At 39.3% G+C, this 17,100-nt stretch overlaps 1 protein-coding gene across 3 annotated transcripts in view; it reads left to right on the top strand.

Annotated features, from left to right (window-relative positions):
• Positions 1-15,254, top strand: part of LOC134602549 (dual specificity protein kinase CLK4-like) — a 34,907-nt gene extending 19,653 nt beyond the window's left edge. For 2 of the 3 annotated variants that reach the window (XM_063447518.1, XM_063447519.1), the window contains exons 6-13: positions 2,527-2,643; positions 3,408-3,574; positions 3,674-3,768; positions 6,127-6,256; positions 8,608-8,690; positions 13,614-13,693; positions 14,401-14,491; positions 14,961-15,254. In XM_063447518.1, coding sequence (XP_063303588.1) covers positions 2,527-2,643; positions 3,408-3,574; positions 3,674-3,768; positions 6,127-6,256; positions 8,608-8,690; positions 13,614-13,693; positions 14,401-14,491; positions 14,961-15,098 — 901 coding nt within the window. In that variant the 3' untranslated portion in view covers positions 15,099-15,254. The remainder of the gene's footprint in view (positions 1-2,526; positions 2,644-3,407; positions 3,575-3,673; positions 3,769-6,126; positions 6,257-8,607; positions 8,691-13,613; positions 13,694-14,400; positions 14,492-14,960) is intronic. The other variant, XM_063447520.1, reaches the window with a different exon arrangement.
• The last annotated feature ends 1,846 nt before the right edge of the window (positions 15,255-17,100 follow it).

Here is a 17,100-nt window from a genome sequence, read left to right on the forward strand (position 1 = left end):
TGCAAGCGTCCATAGGAAAGCATTGTAAATGCTTTCCTATGAGACCGGCTGAATGCCCGCGCAGCTCTTGCCGCGCATGCGCATTCAGCCGAAGGGGAGGATCGGAGGAGGAGAGCTCCCCGCCCAGCGCTGGAATAAAGGTGAGTTTTAACCCTTTACTCTCCCCAGAGCCCGGCGGGAGGGGGTCCCTGAGGGTGGGGGGGCACCCTCAGGGCACTATAGTGCCAGGAAAACGAGTATGTTTTCCTGGCACTATAGTGGTCCTTTAAGAAATCTTAGGGTGACCTCTGGTAAGTTTATTAAAGGACCACTTAGACACCTCCTAGACCATCTCAATGAAGTTGTCTAATTGCAGTGTTTAGTTTTAACCCTGCAATGTATAGCATTGCCGTTTTTAGTAGGTATGGCAATGCTTACATTGCAGGGCTATATACGCCTGTAGTGACTGTCGGCTTGACGGCCACTAGAGGTTCACCCACTGTGAAAACAGAGTAAAGTGTGGTTCTCGCAGCTAACCATCAATAGGAGCACGGTGCTGCTGCACATGCTCTTTTAGTCCTTAGTGACTTTAGTCCTTATGCTCTTTTAGTCCTTCTTTAATGGGAGCATTAGATTTGACAGAGGCAGATCCAGTGGATTCAGCGTCTCTTAACTCCGTTCTGGGGGGAAAAGGGTATGTAAAACTTATTATTGCAGCATTTTACACTCCGGTGTAGAGTTCCATGATATTTTTGGCTACCTCCCACTTGAGCGCTCAATGTTGCAATCCGGTCCCAAGATTGTTCATGGTTTAGGTGGGTCTCAGCGCTGGGCTCCTTCATGTTTTAGGAAAACCCAATATGGCATAGAGGCGGGCAGTATAGTGAAAATATCTCTTCTGCGGAGGTGTTGATTAGAGTCTAGCGCCAATTGTTACAAGTGACCGGGCAATCTGTCACACATTTAAAATTTAAGGTCATTCTGGAAAAATTATCCATGTTTTATCCAAGCTTCCAGTTCAGCTGTTTTGACCTTAAATTTGAAATTTGTTCGTGAATTGCTTTTCCCTTTTTACCACCTTTTGTGTGGGTGACCTTGAACATTTTGTGATAAATTTTAAAGCTGGATAAAAGTGGCAAGTGATGTCCCTCAGAATTCTGTTCTGGGACCACTGATATTTCAAAATTTTTTTTAAATGATCTTGAAATTGGCATTGAAAACTTTTTTAGTGTTTGTGGATGGCACAAAACTCTAATAAAATGTGAGCAGGATGTTACTATGCTGAAGAGGGCTTTAGACAGATTGGAGGACTGGGCACTCAGATGAAATTTAGTGTAGATAAATGCAAAGTTATGCTCTTGAGCGTAAAGAATGCACAAGCTGTGAAATCGGGATACACACGAGAAGGATTTGGCCAGTTATAGACCACGAACTAGGCAACAATGTTCAATGTCAACCAGCAGTTGCGAAGCCCAGTAAGATAGTGTCCTGTATAAAGGGGCATTCATTTGTGGGATTCATTTTTTTTTTTTACCTTTTTATAAACCACAACTTGAATTTGCTGTTCAATTTTGGGCACTTCTTTCTAATAATGGATATTGTGGCCCTAGCAAAAAGTGCAGCGGCTGGCTACAGAATTAATAAAAGGAATGAAACCTATTGGTTAACAAATTTTAATCTCTCGGAAAAACAGCACCTCAGGCAGGATATGATGGCATTATACAAATATATTCTGGCCCAATACAAATCATTGTCAGGAAACATATTTACAAACAGGACTTATACATAGGATGCAAGGTCACACAATTAGACTGGAAGAAATGAGATGTAGACTAAGGCAGTGGAAAGGTTTTAATTACAGTAAGAACAATAAGTAAGGATGTGGAATTCTCTGCCTGAAGAGGTGGTTTTTATCAGAGTCTGTAAAGATGTTTAAACAGCAACTGGATAAATATCTGCAAAAACATATTCATGGATATTTTTTAATATGTGGGGTAACTGCTTATTGATCCAAGGAGAGATCTGAATGCCATTCTGGGATCATGAAGGAATTTTTCCATAGTATGTTGCAAATTCGGAAGTGCTGCAAAGTGGGGGTTTTGCCTTCTTTTAGATAAATAGCAAAAAATGATGTGTGAGAGACTGAACTTGATGTATGCATGCCTCTTATTTACAGCCTGTATGATTATCTCATGCTGCTTTTGTATTTTTCTTGTGATTGTCAATAATAGATAAATATAAACCTTATGTGTGTGCCAACATTCTGCCCCACTAAAAGGTGTACCTACTACTCCTGCATTGCACATCTTCCAAATTGATACTACACAATCACTTCCCTTCATTGGTTCTCCATTCCATCAAGCCACCTTCTTATCTGAATCATATCACATAATTTTTCTCTTGTTAACCAACTTTTATACAAAGTACCTCTAATATATACATCTGCTCATCCAATTTCAATAATAATCTGATATGCAGCTTATCTAATGCTGAATTTGCATTCCTTTCCTCAATAAATCCTTTGTGTTTTAATATTGTATTTTATAGTGGAGATGTGAGAGTCGCAATTAAAATAATAAAAAATGTTGAAAAATACCGTGACGCAGCCCAATCTGAAATTCTTGTATTGGAGCATTTGAACAAACAAGATCCAGAAAACACATTGTAAGTTATTACTGTATTTTATTATCATATTCTGTTATAATTGAGTATTAATAAAATAGTTTGTTCTGATTTGTTGACTGGGATCATTTACCATTGAACAAATCAAAATAGCACATCAATGGGGAAAAAAAATGCCCTAAGTACAGTTTGGTACTACAAATTGGTGTTTAGTGAGGTAATCATTGGCAGACAGGAATGTCGGGTGCCCTCTTGTGGGAAGAGGTAGAATAGCAAAATGGGTTGGAGAGGGAGAAAAGATATTATCTAAGGCAGCATACATGATTCTCCTACAGTGAAATATCTCTTGCCATTTCTGCACTGGTATGGTATTTGTTTTCCCTTCTATTAATCACCAAAGAAACTAGAGAATTTTCTGAGATTCCTGCAGTACTACCTGAGCAAACATAGCCCACTGCTTTACGCTTTAAGTGAATCTGTCATCCACAAGTCTTATGGATATCAAGTTAATTTACGTATATATTTCATATCCTCCTCCTTATAAAAAAAAAAGGGATGGGCTGCAAGTATAACTGCTGTGTTCAGAAATTATATCCCGTGGTCCAATGATTGTTTAGCATACAGGTGATATATATATTTTTTTTATGTGGGGATATATAAAATAAACTTTAACAGGGTATGGTAACTAGCGTGAACCTCACTTCTATTTAAATGTGTGGGTGTATTTTTCACACGTATCTGAGTGTAGTCATGTTTTGACTTAATAACTTGGTTGTGTTTTTTTTTTTTGTTGTTCCAACCTTTAGCCGTTGCGTTCAGATGATTGAATCGTTTGTTCACCACGGTCATGTGTGTATTGTTTTCGAACTGCTTGGACTAAGCACATATGACTTTATCAAGGAAAATAGCTTTTTACCTTTTCCAGTTGACCATATAAGGAATATGGCTTATCAAATCTGCAAATCTATAAATTGTAAGTAAAACTTTGTTTATTTTGTTGGAATTGTATTAAGTGTATATTTTCTTTGTTGCTTCATCATAACAATTTAATTATATTTTTGGTTTATTTCAGTTTTACATGACAACAAACTTACACATACAGATCTAAAACCGGAAAACATCCTTTTTGTTCAGTCTGATTATGTAGTCTCCTATAACTCTAAAAAAGTAAGTAATATGTTGTGCTCATTGCTATGTGATTATCAGTAAAGCTTTGTAGTCGTGTGCGTTGACTTGTGTCAGGAGAAATTCTTTTAAAATGTAAGTAAATTTTTATTTATTTTTAATTATTGGATTATACTTTCATCCCTGAGGAAGCTTCAGCCTGGGCACCACTGATAGACTAGTCTATCCCTAGCTTTCCATTCACATAGTTGTAAGGTTATATTCCTTCACATAGTGCACAAATGCCATGATCTTAATTCAGGCAAGCAGTGCTTTTTCACAGAGGATCATCTAAGAAGGCAGCGCTCAGGGAAGGGAAAAGATGATGCGCTTGCCACAGTGAAAGGTTACTCCAAGCACCATGACTCTTCAGTAATTTAGAGTCTGTATTTGCAGAGTTTTACTATGGAATATGGCACATACAGAGTTTAACCTCTATGCTACCAGAGGTGTAACTCTACATTAAGAAAGCATCATGTGCCAGTCTGGAACAAACTTTCTGCAGCACAGCATGCTGACTGGCTAAATTGTTCATAAACTTTAGCCATTGCGTACAGTCTAATATTGTGATTTTAGGCCTTATAACTATCATTTGATGAAATTCATCATAAAAAGTAGGCTCTGTAGTCACTGCTACTGTCTTGGTGCTATGTCAGTAGATGCCACAGAACAAGACTATTAAAAAAAAAAAACAGTAATACCATGACACCTGATTTTCTTTCAGTAACTCTAATAATTGTTAATATTTTTATGCCTTTAACAAGCTTCTTAAAAGGTTTCTCAACCACGTGGCCAAAAGATTCCTACTTAGGAAAAAGTTGTAAACTTTTAGCATTTAAGACTGGGGTGATGTATAATGATAGTGATGCACAATTATTATTATTATCGCCATTTATATAGCGCCAACAGATTCCGCAGCGCTTTACAATATTATTAGAGGGAGGGTTTAACTATAAATAGGACAATTACAAGAAAACTTACAGGAACAATAGGTTGAAGAGGACCCTGCTCAAACGAGCTTACAGTCTATGGCGGTGGGGTATAAAACACATTAGGACAGGATTGACCGTATACTCACAGATTGACCAGTCTATGTGCTGCTCACATGCTTAAGTTTGAAATGAAGAAATGAATGTAATGGACCATTCAAAGAATACATGTTACTTTTGCTCCATCAAGAGAGTGTCCGTTTTCTTTCTGCAGCTTGGCAGCAATGGTCACTGTTGCTAAATGACAAAAGTGGCTTTCAAAAGATGTGCAGAGATTTAAAAACTGTCTGACTTCAAATGATCTCCACCGCAATAACCCTCGACAAATTTTAAATTATATATCAGTCTTCTTCTTCTTATGGGTTTATCCAGCCTTTAGTGGCTGTCTCATTTTAAATCACAGTGAGAAGACGCCAGTGTCCATAGGAAAGCATTGAGAATGCTTTCATATGAACTGGCTGAATGCGCGCGCGGCTCTTGCTGCGCATGCGCATTCAGCCGATGACATCAGAAGAGGGTGGAGAGTACCCAACGCCGAGGGAGCCCGGCGCTGGAAAAAAGGGGTAAGGGATTAACCCCTTCCTGCCCCTTCAACCTGGCGGGGAGGGGGGCCATGAGGGTAGGGACACCCTCAGGGCACTCTAGTGCCAGGAAAACGAGTATGTTTTCCTGGCACTATAGTGGTCCTTTAAATGCTCTTGTGGTGCCCATTCCAAATGTGAACAGCAACTTTCACTAAAAATCTCAAGACCTACTTCACTACATCTGCTTAAATGCTGCTTGCCACGCTTACCAGTGAATACCAGTGAATTACTAATTGCATGGCTGAATTTTCATTCACCATTGACTAGTGGGCAAGTAAACATTCTGAACTTGTTCTAGATTCAAAGTTGCAACTTATTATATATTTAAATATATCTTTTTTTCTTTTTTAAGTTTCTGCTTTACATTTCCATAGGGTACCCATAAAAGGGTATTGACAAAACATGACGATTACTAAAAGCCATGACACAGATGTAAAATTGGATATTTGTTTGAGGAAGCTGAGCATCTGTCCATTATGTGGCTAATAGACTGGAAACGTTTTATTTTATTTAACACATTGTAAATATTACTAGTGGAACTTAAAGTGTATTTGTTGGATCCAGTAACTATTTTAGCAATTAGACGAGTGGTCAAGAAAGATGTATATTTAAAAGCAAAACACAAAGTTTATCTCTATAAAAACTGGCTTACATAGTCAAAACAGGCTTATATAGTCATTTTGTGATATATAGAGAAGTATATTCCAAATCAATGAGAATTCAACTGGAAACTGATTTGAAATTGCACACATTTTGTTCGTTTCATTTTTTTATATTTTTTTCCCCAGAAAAGAGATGAACGCTGTTTGAAAAATAGTGATATCAAGATTGTTGACTTTGGCAGTGCCACCTATGATGATGAACATCACAGTGCTTTGGTTTCTACAAGACACTATAGAGCTCCTGAAGTAATATTAGGTTGGTATTCCAGCAGTTAAAACTGTTTGAAAGTTAATTTCCCTCTATCAGGAAGTCAGATAAAAAAAACATTCTTTACAAAAATTGATGCAATACATAAGGTGAAATAAATTGTGTAAAATGTATGTTAAAGGGACACTATAGCCACCAGAACAACTACAGTATTGTCACTAAGCTTTTTAATGTAAACACTGCCTTTTCAGAGCTATAGCCTTGCAATGCTTTCCTATGGGAGAGCATATTTTTGGCTAAGATTGTCAGTTTTGATGATCTCAGCCAAGGAGGCGTAGTGAGCTGCGGCGCTGGAATAAAAGGAAGTCCTTTTTAACGGGGTCAAATGGGGGTTTGCTTTTGTTTTTGTGTAATTTTTCCTGACACGATAGTGATTGTCTAAGGTAGATTAACATTTTTAAATCAAATTTGAAATCTTGTCTGTTGTGACTATTTAAATTACATTTTTTTTTCTTACCTGTTCAGATCATTTAAAGGAACCCTATAGTCCCCTAAACAACTTTAGCTTAATGAACCCGATTTGGTGTGTAGATCATGCCTCTCAGGTTTAACTGTTCAATCCACTACAATTTAGGAATTAAATTACTTTGTCTCTGTTTTATAAAGTGCTTGCCACACCTACCCTGGCTCTAATTGACACAGCCTGCATGAAAAAAAAAAATGGTTTCACTTTCAATCAGATGTAATTTACCTTAACCCCTTCCGCCAAATAGATCGCGGGGTTAACGCTCCTCCGGTCTGCCTGTGTATTAGAAGCAGACCGGGAGCACCCGATCACACTGCCTGCCCCTTTCACACAGCCTGTGAGAGCGAGCACATATGCTGCAGACGGATCAGTGATCAGTAAAATTCCACCCTCCTTTACCCATTTTAAATAAAAATTAACCCCTTCCCTGACAATTGGCAGGGTATACATTTTACTGTGATCTGATTATTTGTATTGTATTAATTGATTTAAATATATTAAAATGATCTATTTAGCTAGCTGGGGTGGGTGGAAGTTAGTGGTGAATTTGGTGTTAGGCTAGCTAGGGGTTAAACAATAAAAAAAGTCTTTAAAAAGTTTTTAATAACTTTTTTTTTTAGTTTTAAAAAAAATCCCACCCTCCATTACCCAGTCTTAATAAAAAATTAACCCCTTCCCTGTCAGTTGATCAGGGTGTTGCAGTGGATGTGATCTATTTGGATTTTGCCAGGGCATTTGATACGGTTCCTCACAATAGGTTGGACTTCAAACTAAAAAAAAAAAATTGGTTTATATGAATATTCTTGTCCTTGGGTAAAACATTGGCTTAAGGATAGAGTACAACTAGTTGTCATTATTGGTAAATTTTCAAGCTGGACAAAAGTAATAAGTGGTGTCCCTCAGGGTTCGGTTTATGGACCACTTCTATTTAACATATTTTATAAATGATCTTGAAATAGGCATTGAAAGACCTGTTTTAGTGTTTGCAGATGACAAAAAACTTTGTAAAGTAATAAAATGTGAGCAGGATATTGCTTTGCTGCAGAGGGATTTGGATAGATTGGGGGACTGAGCACTAAAATGGCAGATTAAATTTAACGTAGAGAAATGCAAAGTTATGCACTTCGGGGTCAAGAATGCACAAGCAACTTACACCCTAAATAGTAGTAAATTAGGGATAACCACACACGGAGGATTTGGGAATGGTTATAGACAACAAATTAGGTAGCAATATGCAATGTCAGTCTGCAGTTGCTAAGGCCAGTAAGGTTTTGTCATGCATAAATTCTCGGGGTGAAAATATATTATATTATAATATTTTGCCTCTTTATAAATCGCTGGTAAGACCACACCTTGAATATGCTGTGCAATTTTGGGCACCTGTTCTAAAGGATATTATGGCACTAGAAAAAGTGCAGAGACGAGCTACAAAATTGATCAAAGGAATGGAGCATTTTAGTTACGAAGAAAGGTTAAAAAAATGTAATCTCTTTAGTTTAGTTTGGAAAAACTGCGCCTGAGAGGGGATATGATAACATTATACTAGGGATCGACCAATATTGATTTTTTTTTTTTTTTTAAGAGCTGATACCGATAATCTGTGAACTTTCAGGCTGATAACTTGCCGATATTCTGTACATTTACCATTTTGAAAAAATAAATGCACAAAATATACATGCCACATGTAGTAGATGCAGTGTGTTCAGACAGGGGAACTGTGTGTATTTGTGTAGTGTGTATATAATGAATGCAGGGTGTGTTTGTGTAGTGTGTGTATAGGGAATGCAGGGTGTGTGTGTGTTTGTGTAAAGTGAATGCACTAACATCCTATTTCCATTTTGTGTGTATTTATATATAATTTCTCTCTTTCTAGAATTAGGTTGGTCGCAGTCTTGTGATGTTTGGAGCATAGGATGTATATTGATAGAGTATTATCTCGGGCTGACTGTGTTTCAGGTATGTAACAAGTATTAAAGTATAATTCCATATTGCCATGTTTCTGTTAAGACGAGTGTAGAGTGTGATTGGAAGATTTAATAGGCTCATAGCGCACACGTGTGCTTTGAGTCTGCAATGGGAGGAGGAATGAGCGGGGGATTACAAAAATATCGGATGGGAGAAGGGAGGGATTCCTTCTGTGGTGGGGTGGGAAACAAGTTTCTCCCTTGTAGACTTTGCAATGGAAAAAAATAGTGCATGTTGGCGACAGACGAAAAATATGCAACAGAGTACTGGATCATGTGTACAGAGGTTCAACTAGCCCCAGCTCACAATTAAAAATATCTCTGGCGGTATCTCAATCTCTAAATTGAACTTTAATCACATACAGGAGGCTCTTGCAGGGTCCAGCAAGCTATTAACATAGCAGGGGATGGGGCGGGGCCGAACCGCAGAGCTGAGCAGCAGCAGCCATTAACAGCTCCTGCATCAAACCACTGAAAAAGCGAGAGAACTCTTCCAAAACGGCACCTAGAAGCCAGACCGGGACCACCAAGCGATGGGGGAAATCGGGACAAACAAAATGATACATTACAAGCGACGATCGACCCGACCCACGCCACTCGCACCGGTGAGGCCTACTAGCTTGGCGGGAGAAGCGGCCGCTCTCCTGCCGCCGAAAACTAAGGGGCAACCAACACAGGGCCCTCGTTCCCCCCTCCCACCCCCCACTCTGGACCAGCGGGGGATATCCCGGTCCTACCACTCATGCCCAACCGGCCACACAAGGCCCGAGCGTCGGGACCACGGAGTCCGGGGAACGCAGACGGAGCCTACAAAATGGCGGATGGCACATGCTCCACTGCCGAGCACACAATCAAGAGGGAAACGGAGCTACGGTACGACCGCATATTCAGGGCGACCTGGGAGAAGCTGCAGGCTCTACTGTGGCCCCAGCAAGCGGAATCCTCATCTGGCGGGACGCTGCAGGGACTGAAGCATATGGGCACAGCGACAAAGGGGACTAACCCCACTCTTAAAATGGACACTCACGAGAAAGGGTCCGGCCCACCACTGCCCAAACGGAGCAACGCCGCACCTAAACTCAAACCCCACCAAGCTAAGGGGACTCCCACTGCACAACACCACAGCCAGCCTCACCGCAAAGCGATGACCCAACGAAGATCCAAAAGGGGCAAAACCCACCCAGGCAGACTAAGGGGATGGCAGACCGTCAAGCCTGCACTGACAAACATCGCCACATGGCCACAGCATCGCTCAGCGCAACTTACAGCCAGGAGGCTTACCAGGCGAGTCTGTAACCTCCACGGCCGCTTCTTTCCTCTGCACACCCAGACCGCGGAGCAAGGAGCCCAGACACCCGCAGCAGGGAACAGCACAGCCCCAAAGAGGCATCGGGTGAGCCAGCAAGAACGCGCCGTAAGCAGTGTTCCGCGACCGGGAATCCAAAGAGGACACATGGGGCCACACGGAAATCACTGAAGTCTGGGGGAATTGATCTTCCGAAAAGATTAAAAAAGAGAAAAAACCCGACCAAAGAGGGACTTTACTGTATTATAGTGACCCACACTAGATAGATGCAAGTTTGATATGCCTACTACATTTTTTTTTTTTGTATCATTCCTTTTATTCTGCTTTTTTACTAATTATCTCCTCTGCTTGAGCAGCACTCAGCAAGCATAGGATTAAGCAGCCGGAGATAGACCAGTTGCATGCTCCAGTGAATCAGTGTTTTACTAAACATGTGCAAAGTTTCAGCTACGCCAAAGCTTGTTTTCTATCTATCTAACAATTAGCAAAGTAATTTAGCCATAACAAAAGATTTACAGTTAGATGTATATACCTAGCTTGTTCGCCACTGTATCAATCTGTGTGTATTAACCTATAACATAAAAAAGCGCAAGTACTACCATCAACAGGTACACCTGTATTAGCTGAATGTTGCCACTAGCGTTGTACTACATTACCTGTACTACCTATATTGTCTCTAATCTAATTCACGCATGAACCAAACCTGTTTGCATGATATACTCACATTACAACTGATGCTTTAACGTTAAACTCAGCTTGATAAAATATAAAAATTGTGCCAGTTAATCGTATACCCCGCATGTTAAGCGTGGGAATGTCCTGAGGATTGCTTTTGGGGCACCTCAAGCTTACCGGTCTTATTTAAGTGCACTACAAAAATAAAGAATAAAAAAAATAAATATATATATATATATATATCTCTGGGTGTGCAGCATTTCAAGCTGAAACACTGCACATCCAGACTCCTACCACCGTGACCACTTTAAAAAGCAGAATTGTTCATGGTGGTTGCAATAATCCTTTAATAACAAATGCCAAGGCTTTCATGCCTTCCAATATTCCCTGCCCATTGATTACTACTACATGCATTTCTAGGGCTGTAAGCTAAAACTATTCATGTGTTCTTTCCAATGAAAATTCGAGACTTTGCACAAGAGCTTTTAATCTCCATGACGTTTATAAGATTGCTACTTAAAAATAGAGACTCTGCCATTGCTTAAAAGCAGGCATATTGTACCATGTCATTTGAAGTGCAAGATTACTCTTATTTGTAGAAAGGTTATCACCAATGCCATTATGCCTTACAGTGATACCTGGAAGACTGGCAGGCACTTGTACTGCAGCCGGTATCTGAAAGTGAAAGGGTCACATGTATATCTGTTTACAATCTAGCTCATCGTATCAAAATAAATGCTCAAAGCTTGCAGGAATCTGACAGATTAATCTAAACCTGGTTAATGCATGATTTTCAGCCTGGGCATTAAATTAATTTATATAAAACAAATGTAATTATTTAACATCACAGCATTTTAAATGTAATTATGTTAAATAATTACATTTGTGTTATATAAATTAATTTAATGTTCATGCTGAAAGTCATGCATTAATTAACCCCGTTAAGGTCGGAGGGCATGCTATGCCGTACTTGGGGACCTGGCTCTAAACATTGGCGGCGGCATAGCATGTCCTGGACACTTACCTGGCATCCCAGGGAGTCCCCCTGTGTCTGATCCGGCCCTCCTGGGCCACGTGATCGTGAGATATATATATATCTATCTATCTATCTATCTATCTATCTAGTCTTGTTAATGCCTCGGTGCAAACTCCGACCATAAGTATATATAGGTTCTTGTTGAAGTGCACTCACAGGACTCGGTAATATTTCTAATCGTGCTGTTTATTCAAGCATCAAGTAATACAAAGAAGTGTCGACGTTTCAGTCCTTGCCGGACTTTTTTCAAAAAAGATTTTTTGAAAAAAGTCCGCCAAGGACTGAAACGTCGACACTTCTTTGTATTACTTGATGCTTGAATAAACAGCACGATTAGAATATATATATATAATTTTTTTTTTTTTTATTACATACATACTTAGGTCATTTTATTAATACAATTTGCGGGACCTGCCTGATAACCCAGGCAGAAAGTCCAGATAATTTAATTTGCTAGCACTATGTTTTAATCCTGTAACTTTCCAAGGCACCATAAAATATGTACACTTCACTGAACACAAATATTAGTGTTTCAAAACCGTAAAATGTATTACAATGATGATATCAGTGAAAGTGAAGTTTTTTTGCATTTTTCACACACAAACGGCACTTACACTGACAATATGATTGTTGTGATACATTTTAGTTGAAACCGTAATATTTGTGTTCAGCGAAGTCTCCCGAGTATAACAGTACCCCTCATGTACAGGTTTTATGGGGTTTTCAAAGTCAAATATAAGGCTTGTGTTTCAGTTTTTTTACATTGAAATTTGCCAGATTGGTTACGTTGCCTTTGAGACTGTATGGTAGCCCAGGGGCAAATGGGGTATGTCCAGTCTTTTTTTTTAATAGCCACTTAGTCACAAACACTGGCCAAAAGTGGCGTTCAAATTATTTTTTGGCGTTTTTCACACACAAATATTTAATGCTAACTTTGGCCAGTGTTTGTGACTAAGTGGCTATTAAAAATGACTGGACATACCTCATTTGCAATACCTTTGGTTGTCTACTATTGCAAATGGTATGCCTTAATGGGGGTAATTCTCATCCCTGAGACCATATGGTCTCAAAGGCAACGTAACCATTCTGGTGAATTTAAATGTGAAAAAACTGAAAAATTTAAAATGCTATATTTGACCCTGTAACTTCCCAAAACACCATATAACATGTACATAGGGGGTACTGTTTTACACGTGAGATGTCACTGAATACAAATGTGTATTTTATTTCAGTAAAAGCAAACCGTATTATGACATTCACAGTTAAAATGTCATGCAGAACTAAAAAATGATTTCCTAATTTCTAAAAAAAAAAAAAAAAAAAAATGTATTCATCTTAAGTTATGCTTCATAACTATATATGTGATGTTAAATGAAAGCTCTATTTCTCCTGAATAAAATGATATATAATAAGCGTGGGTGCACTGAATATGAAAAAGGTAAATTACGGTTGAACAGACATATGAAGTCAAATTCCAAGTTTTGTTTACTTTTCATTTTGATCAAAACGTGTACATTTGGCTCAGTCCTTAAGGGGTTAACCATGCTGTGTGTGTTTATATACAGTGCTTCATGTTTACTCATTTATGCATGCACTTGCGTCTTCATCTTAATTTGCACATTCTACATGGGATTGCTGGGAAACATACAGCTAGTATCCATTGCATTTTTTGCACTTTTGCTGCCTGGAATGCTTGTAAGTTATGAATTTTGGATCAGTGACCTTATGTAAATTAGGCTCATCTCCTGTAAATGTGGAATAAACAATAGCTCCTTTTTATTAATACACACATTGTGTGGTGCTACCACACAATTATTTAGTTTTTTCTGATCTTTCAATTTTACAATTCATGTGTGATATATTATTACAGCATTGTCTTTATGGTTTTCTACTTGTAGACACATGACAGCAAAGAACACCTAGCAATGATGGAAAGAATTCTGGGTCCGTTGCCACTTCACATGATACAGAAAACTCGGTGAGAATTTGGGTTTTTTTTGTTCTTTTTATGAATACCAAGTACCAGTATGTAGTTTAAGAAATATAATTTTGCGTAATCTATATAATATGTAATGGGGAGAAATATTCCCAATTTGGTACATGCTCCATTTTACACTAAACATGGTAGTGACTATGTGATGACCTTGCAGGGCAATAGCAAAAGTGATATGCCCACTTGTAGATGACACCAGTGAAATCACCACCTCTTTGCTGTTTTTCTTTTTGTTTTTTATTCAATCTAATTTAAAGGAATTTACTTCAGTAGGCGCCTATTATAGAAATTACTTCAATAGGCATCCTCATTGAAGTGGTCAGGGTGCATTGTTCCTGTCCCCTTAACCCTGCAATCTAAAACATTGCAGTTTCAGAGAAAGGCAGTGTGACAAAAGAACGGAAGAATTTGCATAATATAATGGGCACTGATACAGTAGAACTGAAATAATGAAGTCTACTAGAAGATCATTTGGCTCTGCTACTGCTGATATGTTGCTGACATTGAAACTAATAATAATAATCTAATACATTGGCCCTGCTAGGGCTTGGCTTTTGGAACTGAATTAATACATCCTGTGGATATCTTGATCTTTATAATGGAGTTCATTGCAAAAACTGTTTTTTATTTTGGTTTTTCCCCACTTATAAATAGAAAATGCATTTTAAAAGCTACATATATCTTTTCTGCAGAAAACACAAGTATTTTTATCATGACCGTTTGGATTGGGATGAGCATAGTACTGCTGGAAGATATGTTAGGAAGCGATGCAAACCTTTGAAGGCAAGTAACATCAATAAAACTACATAAGTTATATAATGCCAAAATATTCCACAAGTCTGTACAATATATAAAAAAAGACAAACCCTAAATTCGCAAAAACATGATTGACCTACTAAAACTTTGTTTGCTCATCACATCAAAATAGAATGCATAATATGAACTAAAAGCCATTTGAAAAAAATACTTTGAGTAGATTACAGTGACAAAAGCAGCAAAGGTGACCCATGAACACCAAGCAGCATTGATTTATAATATATTTCAATAAACCAGAGGCCTATGTCAAATGTTTTGGTTTTTATTTCTTCCCCTCCCCAACTTATAATAATTGGTGTGACGCAGTTTACCCTTTCCTCAACTCAAACTATGCCACCACCACATCTATATTTTTCTACCACACTGTACTTCTTGATGGTTTTAATTCTTTATATATATATATTAAACTGTTTTACTTTTATTTTTAATGTTCTAGGAATTCATGTATTGTAATCATCAGGACCATGAACAGTTATTTGATCTAATACAGAGAATGTTGGAGTATGATCCACACAAAAGAATAACCTTACAAGAAGCACTGAAACATCCTTTTTTCACCAAACTAAAAGACTAATTTTGCACTTTTTTGATTCTTTTATTAGAATTGAATGCTCTAATCGCTTTAAATATTTGTACAGTTTTGTTTTGATTTTTGCTGAAGTCTTAATTATTTTTGTATAATTTTCATTTGTATAAATACATTGTAAAACTTGTGTACATTTTATTTCTAACTGCTGCTGTTTGTACAATAAAAAGTTAATATTTCTGTTTTTTATATTTGGAAAATCTTTTGTTAAAAATGTTGCCCTTTAGGTAAGCTAGATTGAAGGATTAACCACATCCCGACCTTGGATGTATCGGGTACGTCCAACAAAAAACGGTAAACGGCAAAACAGACGAAATTGGCAGTAGTTTCCACCACACAGCTCCCCCTTAACCACAAGTCGGCATACACAGTCTGATCTCCACAGATCGGCTTGGGGATGTCCGGGGGAGTACTCACGGATCACTTCTCCAGTTCTGTTTGTTGTGATAACCCATCGGTGTTTCCATTTTACTTACCGGGTCGATCATGAATTGTGGAGTCATATGGTTGTAATGCAAGGCTCCAACGTAATAGCCTGGCGTTGTCTCCAGCAACCCGGTTAAGCTATACCAACGGGTTGTGATCCGTAAGCAGCGTTGTTGGTCATATGCGTATGGTTGCAACACCGCCAGACACTTCTTTTCGATGGCGGCATAGCTCACCTCCCTGTGTGTAGTAGCTTTCTGCTGAGATAAGCTACAGGATGTTCTCCGCCATCGTCCCCAACCTGGCTCAGCACTGCTCCCAATCCAAACAAAGAGGCATCTGTGTGGATGAGAAAGCGTTTATTTGGATTAGGAGTGGCCAGGACTGGTGCATTCACCAAGGCTCTCTTAAGTTCCTGGAAAGCTTGCTCGCACTCTGGGGTCCAGTTTACTTGGGGTAAATTTTTGCAGGTCAGGTCAGTGAGGAGCTTAGCTAGGGCGCTATAGTTTGGGACAAACGTGTAATATCCCGCAATCCCTAAAAAGGCCATCACTTGGGTCTTAGTGCGGGGAAGGGGCCAATTAGCTACAGCCTCAATCTTGGCTGGCTTGGGCTTCTGTTTCCCACACCCTACTTCTGCCATACCTATGTGGCACTTGCTGGGCTTTAACATTAACGCTGCCTCTCTGATCTGATCCAGTACGGCTCCTACATGTACAAGATGCTCCTCCCAAGTTTCACTGAATACGGCTGTCATCCAGGTATGTGCAAGCATTATTCTGGAGGCCATCTAACAGCTGGTCCACCATCCTTTGGAAAGTGGCCGGGGAATTCCTCATTCCAAATGGCATTACCTTAAATAGGTATAGGCCAAACAGAGTGACGAATGCCAAGTTAGGAATAGCATCTGCCGCTAAGATAAATCTATAGTAGCAAGGCACGAGCCATCTTATCCAAGAGCTAGTCTATACGAGGGGTGGGGGACGCATCTGAGACTGTCTTGTCATTGAGCCTCCTGTAGTCCACACAAAACCTGGTGGTCCTGTCACATTTTGGAACTAGAACTACTGGCGAAGCCCAAAGACCCAGTTGGAGCATCTCCTGCCTCATATTCTCCCGAACCGCCTCTGGTATTCTATATGGGGTTTGGTCAGGAGTCTCTAATCTATGGGTGGTTAGTGCAGTAAACCCTGGTAAATTAGAGAACGTGTCCCTCTTTGCAGACCGCATCTGCTGCGCTTGGCTGCGATCTTCCTGGGGTAGTCAGTCCCCTAATTGGACCTCCTCTATGGATCCTGCCTGAACTCCATCCTCTAGGAGATCAAGCAGGGGAAAACTATCAAAATTTTCCGAGGCTGGAGCACAGATAGCGGCTACGTCCTCTGTCTGCTCATGGTAGGGCTTCAGCATGTTTGTGTGTGTATTTTTAATTTTTTTATTAACCCCTTAACAACGAGTGACGGACCTCGCGTTAATGACAAGTGACTGACCTCGTCCGTCACGCGTTAAAATTAACCCCCGATCGCCGCAATGCTGGCGATCGCGGGTTAACGCTGTTGCTGGG

The sequence above is a fragment of the Pelobates fuscus genome, chromosome 3, assembly GCF_036172605.1.
Source record: "Pelobates fuscus isolate aPelFus1 chromosome 3, aPelFus1.pri, whole genome shotgun sequence".
Classification (NCBI taxonomy): Eukaryota; Metazoa; Chordata; class Amphibia; order Anura; family Pelobatidae; genus Pelobates; species Pelobates fuscus.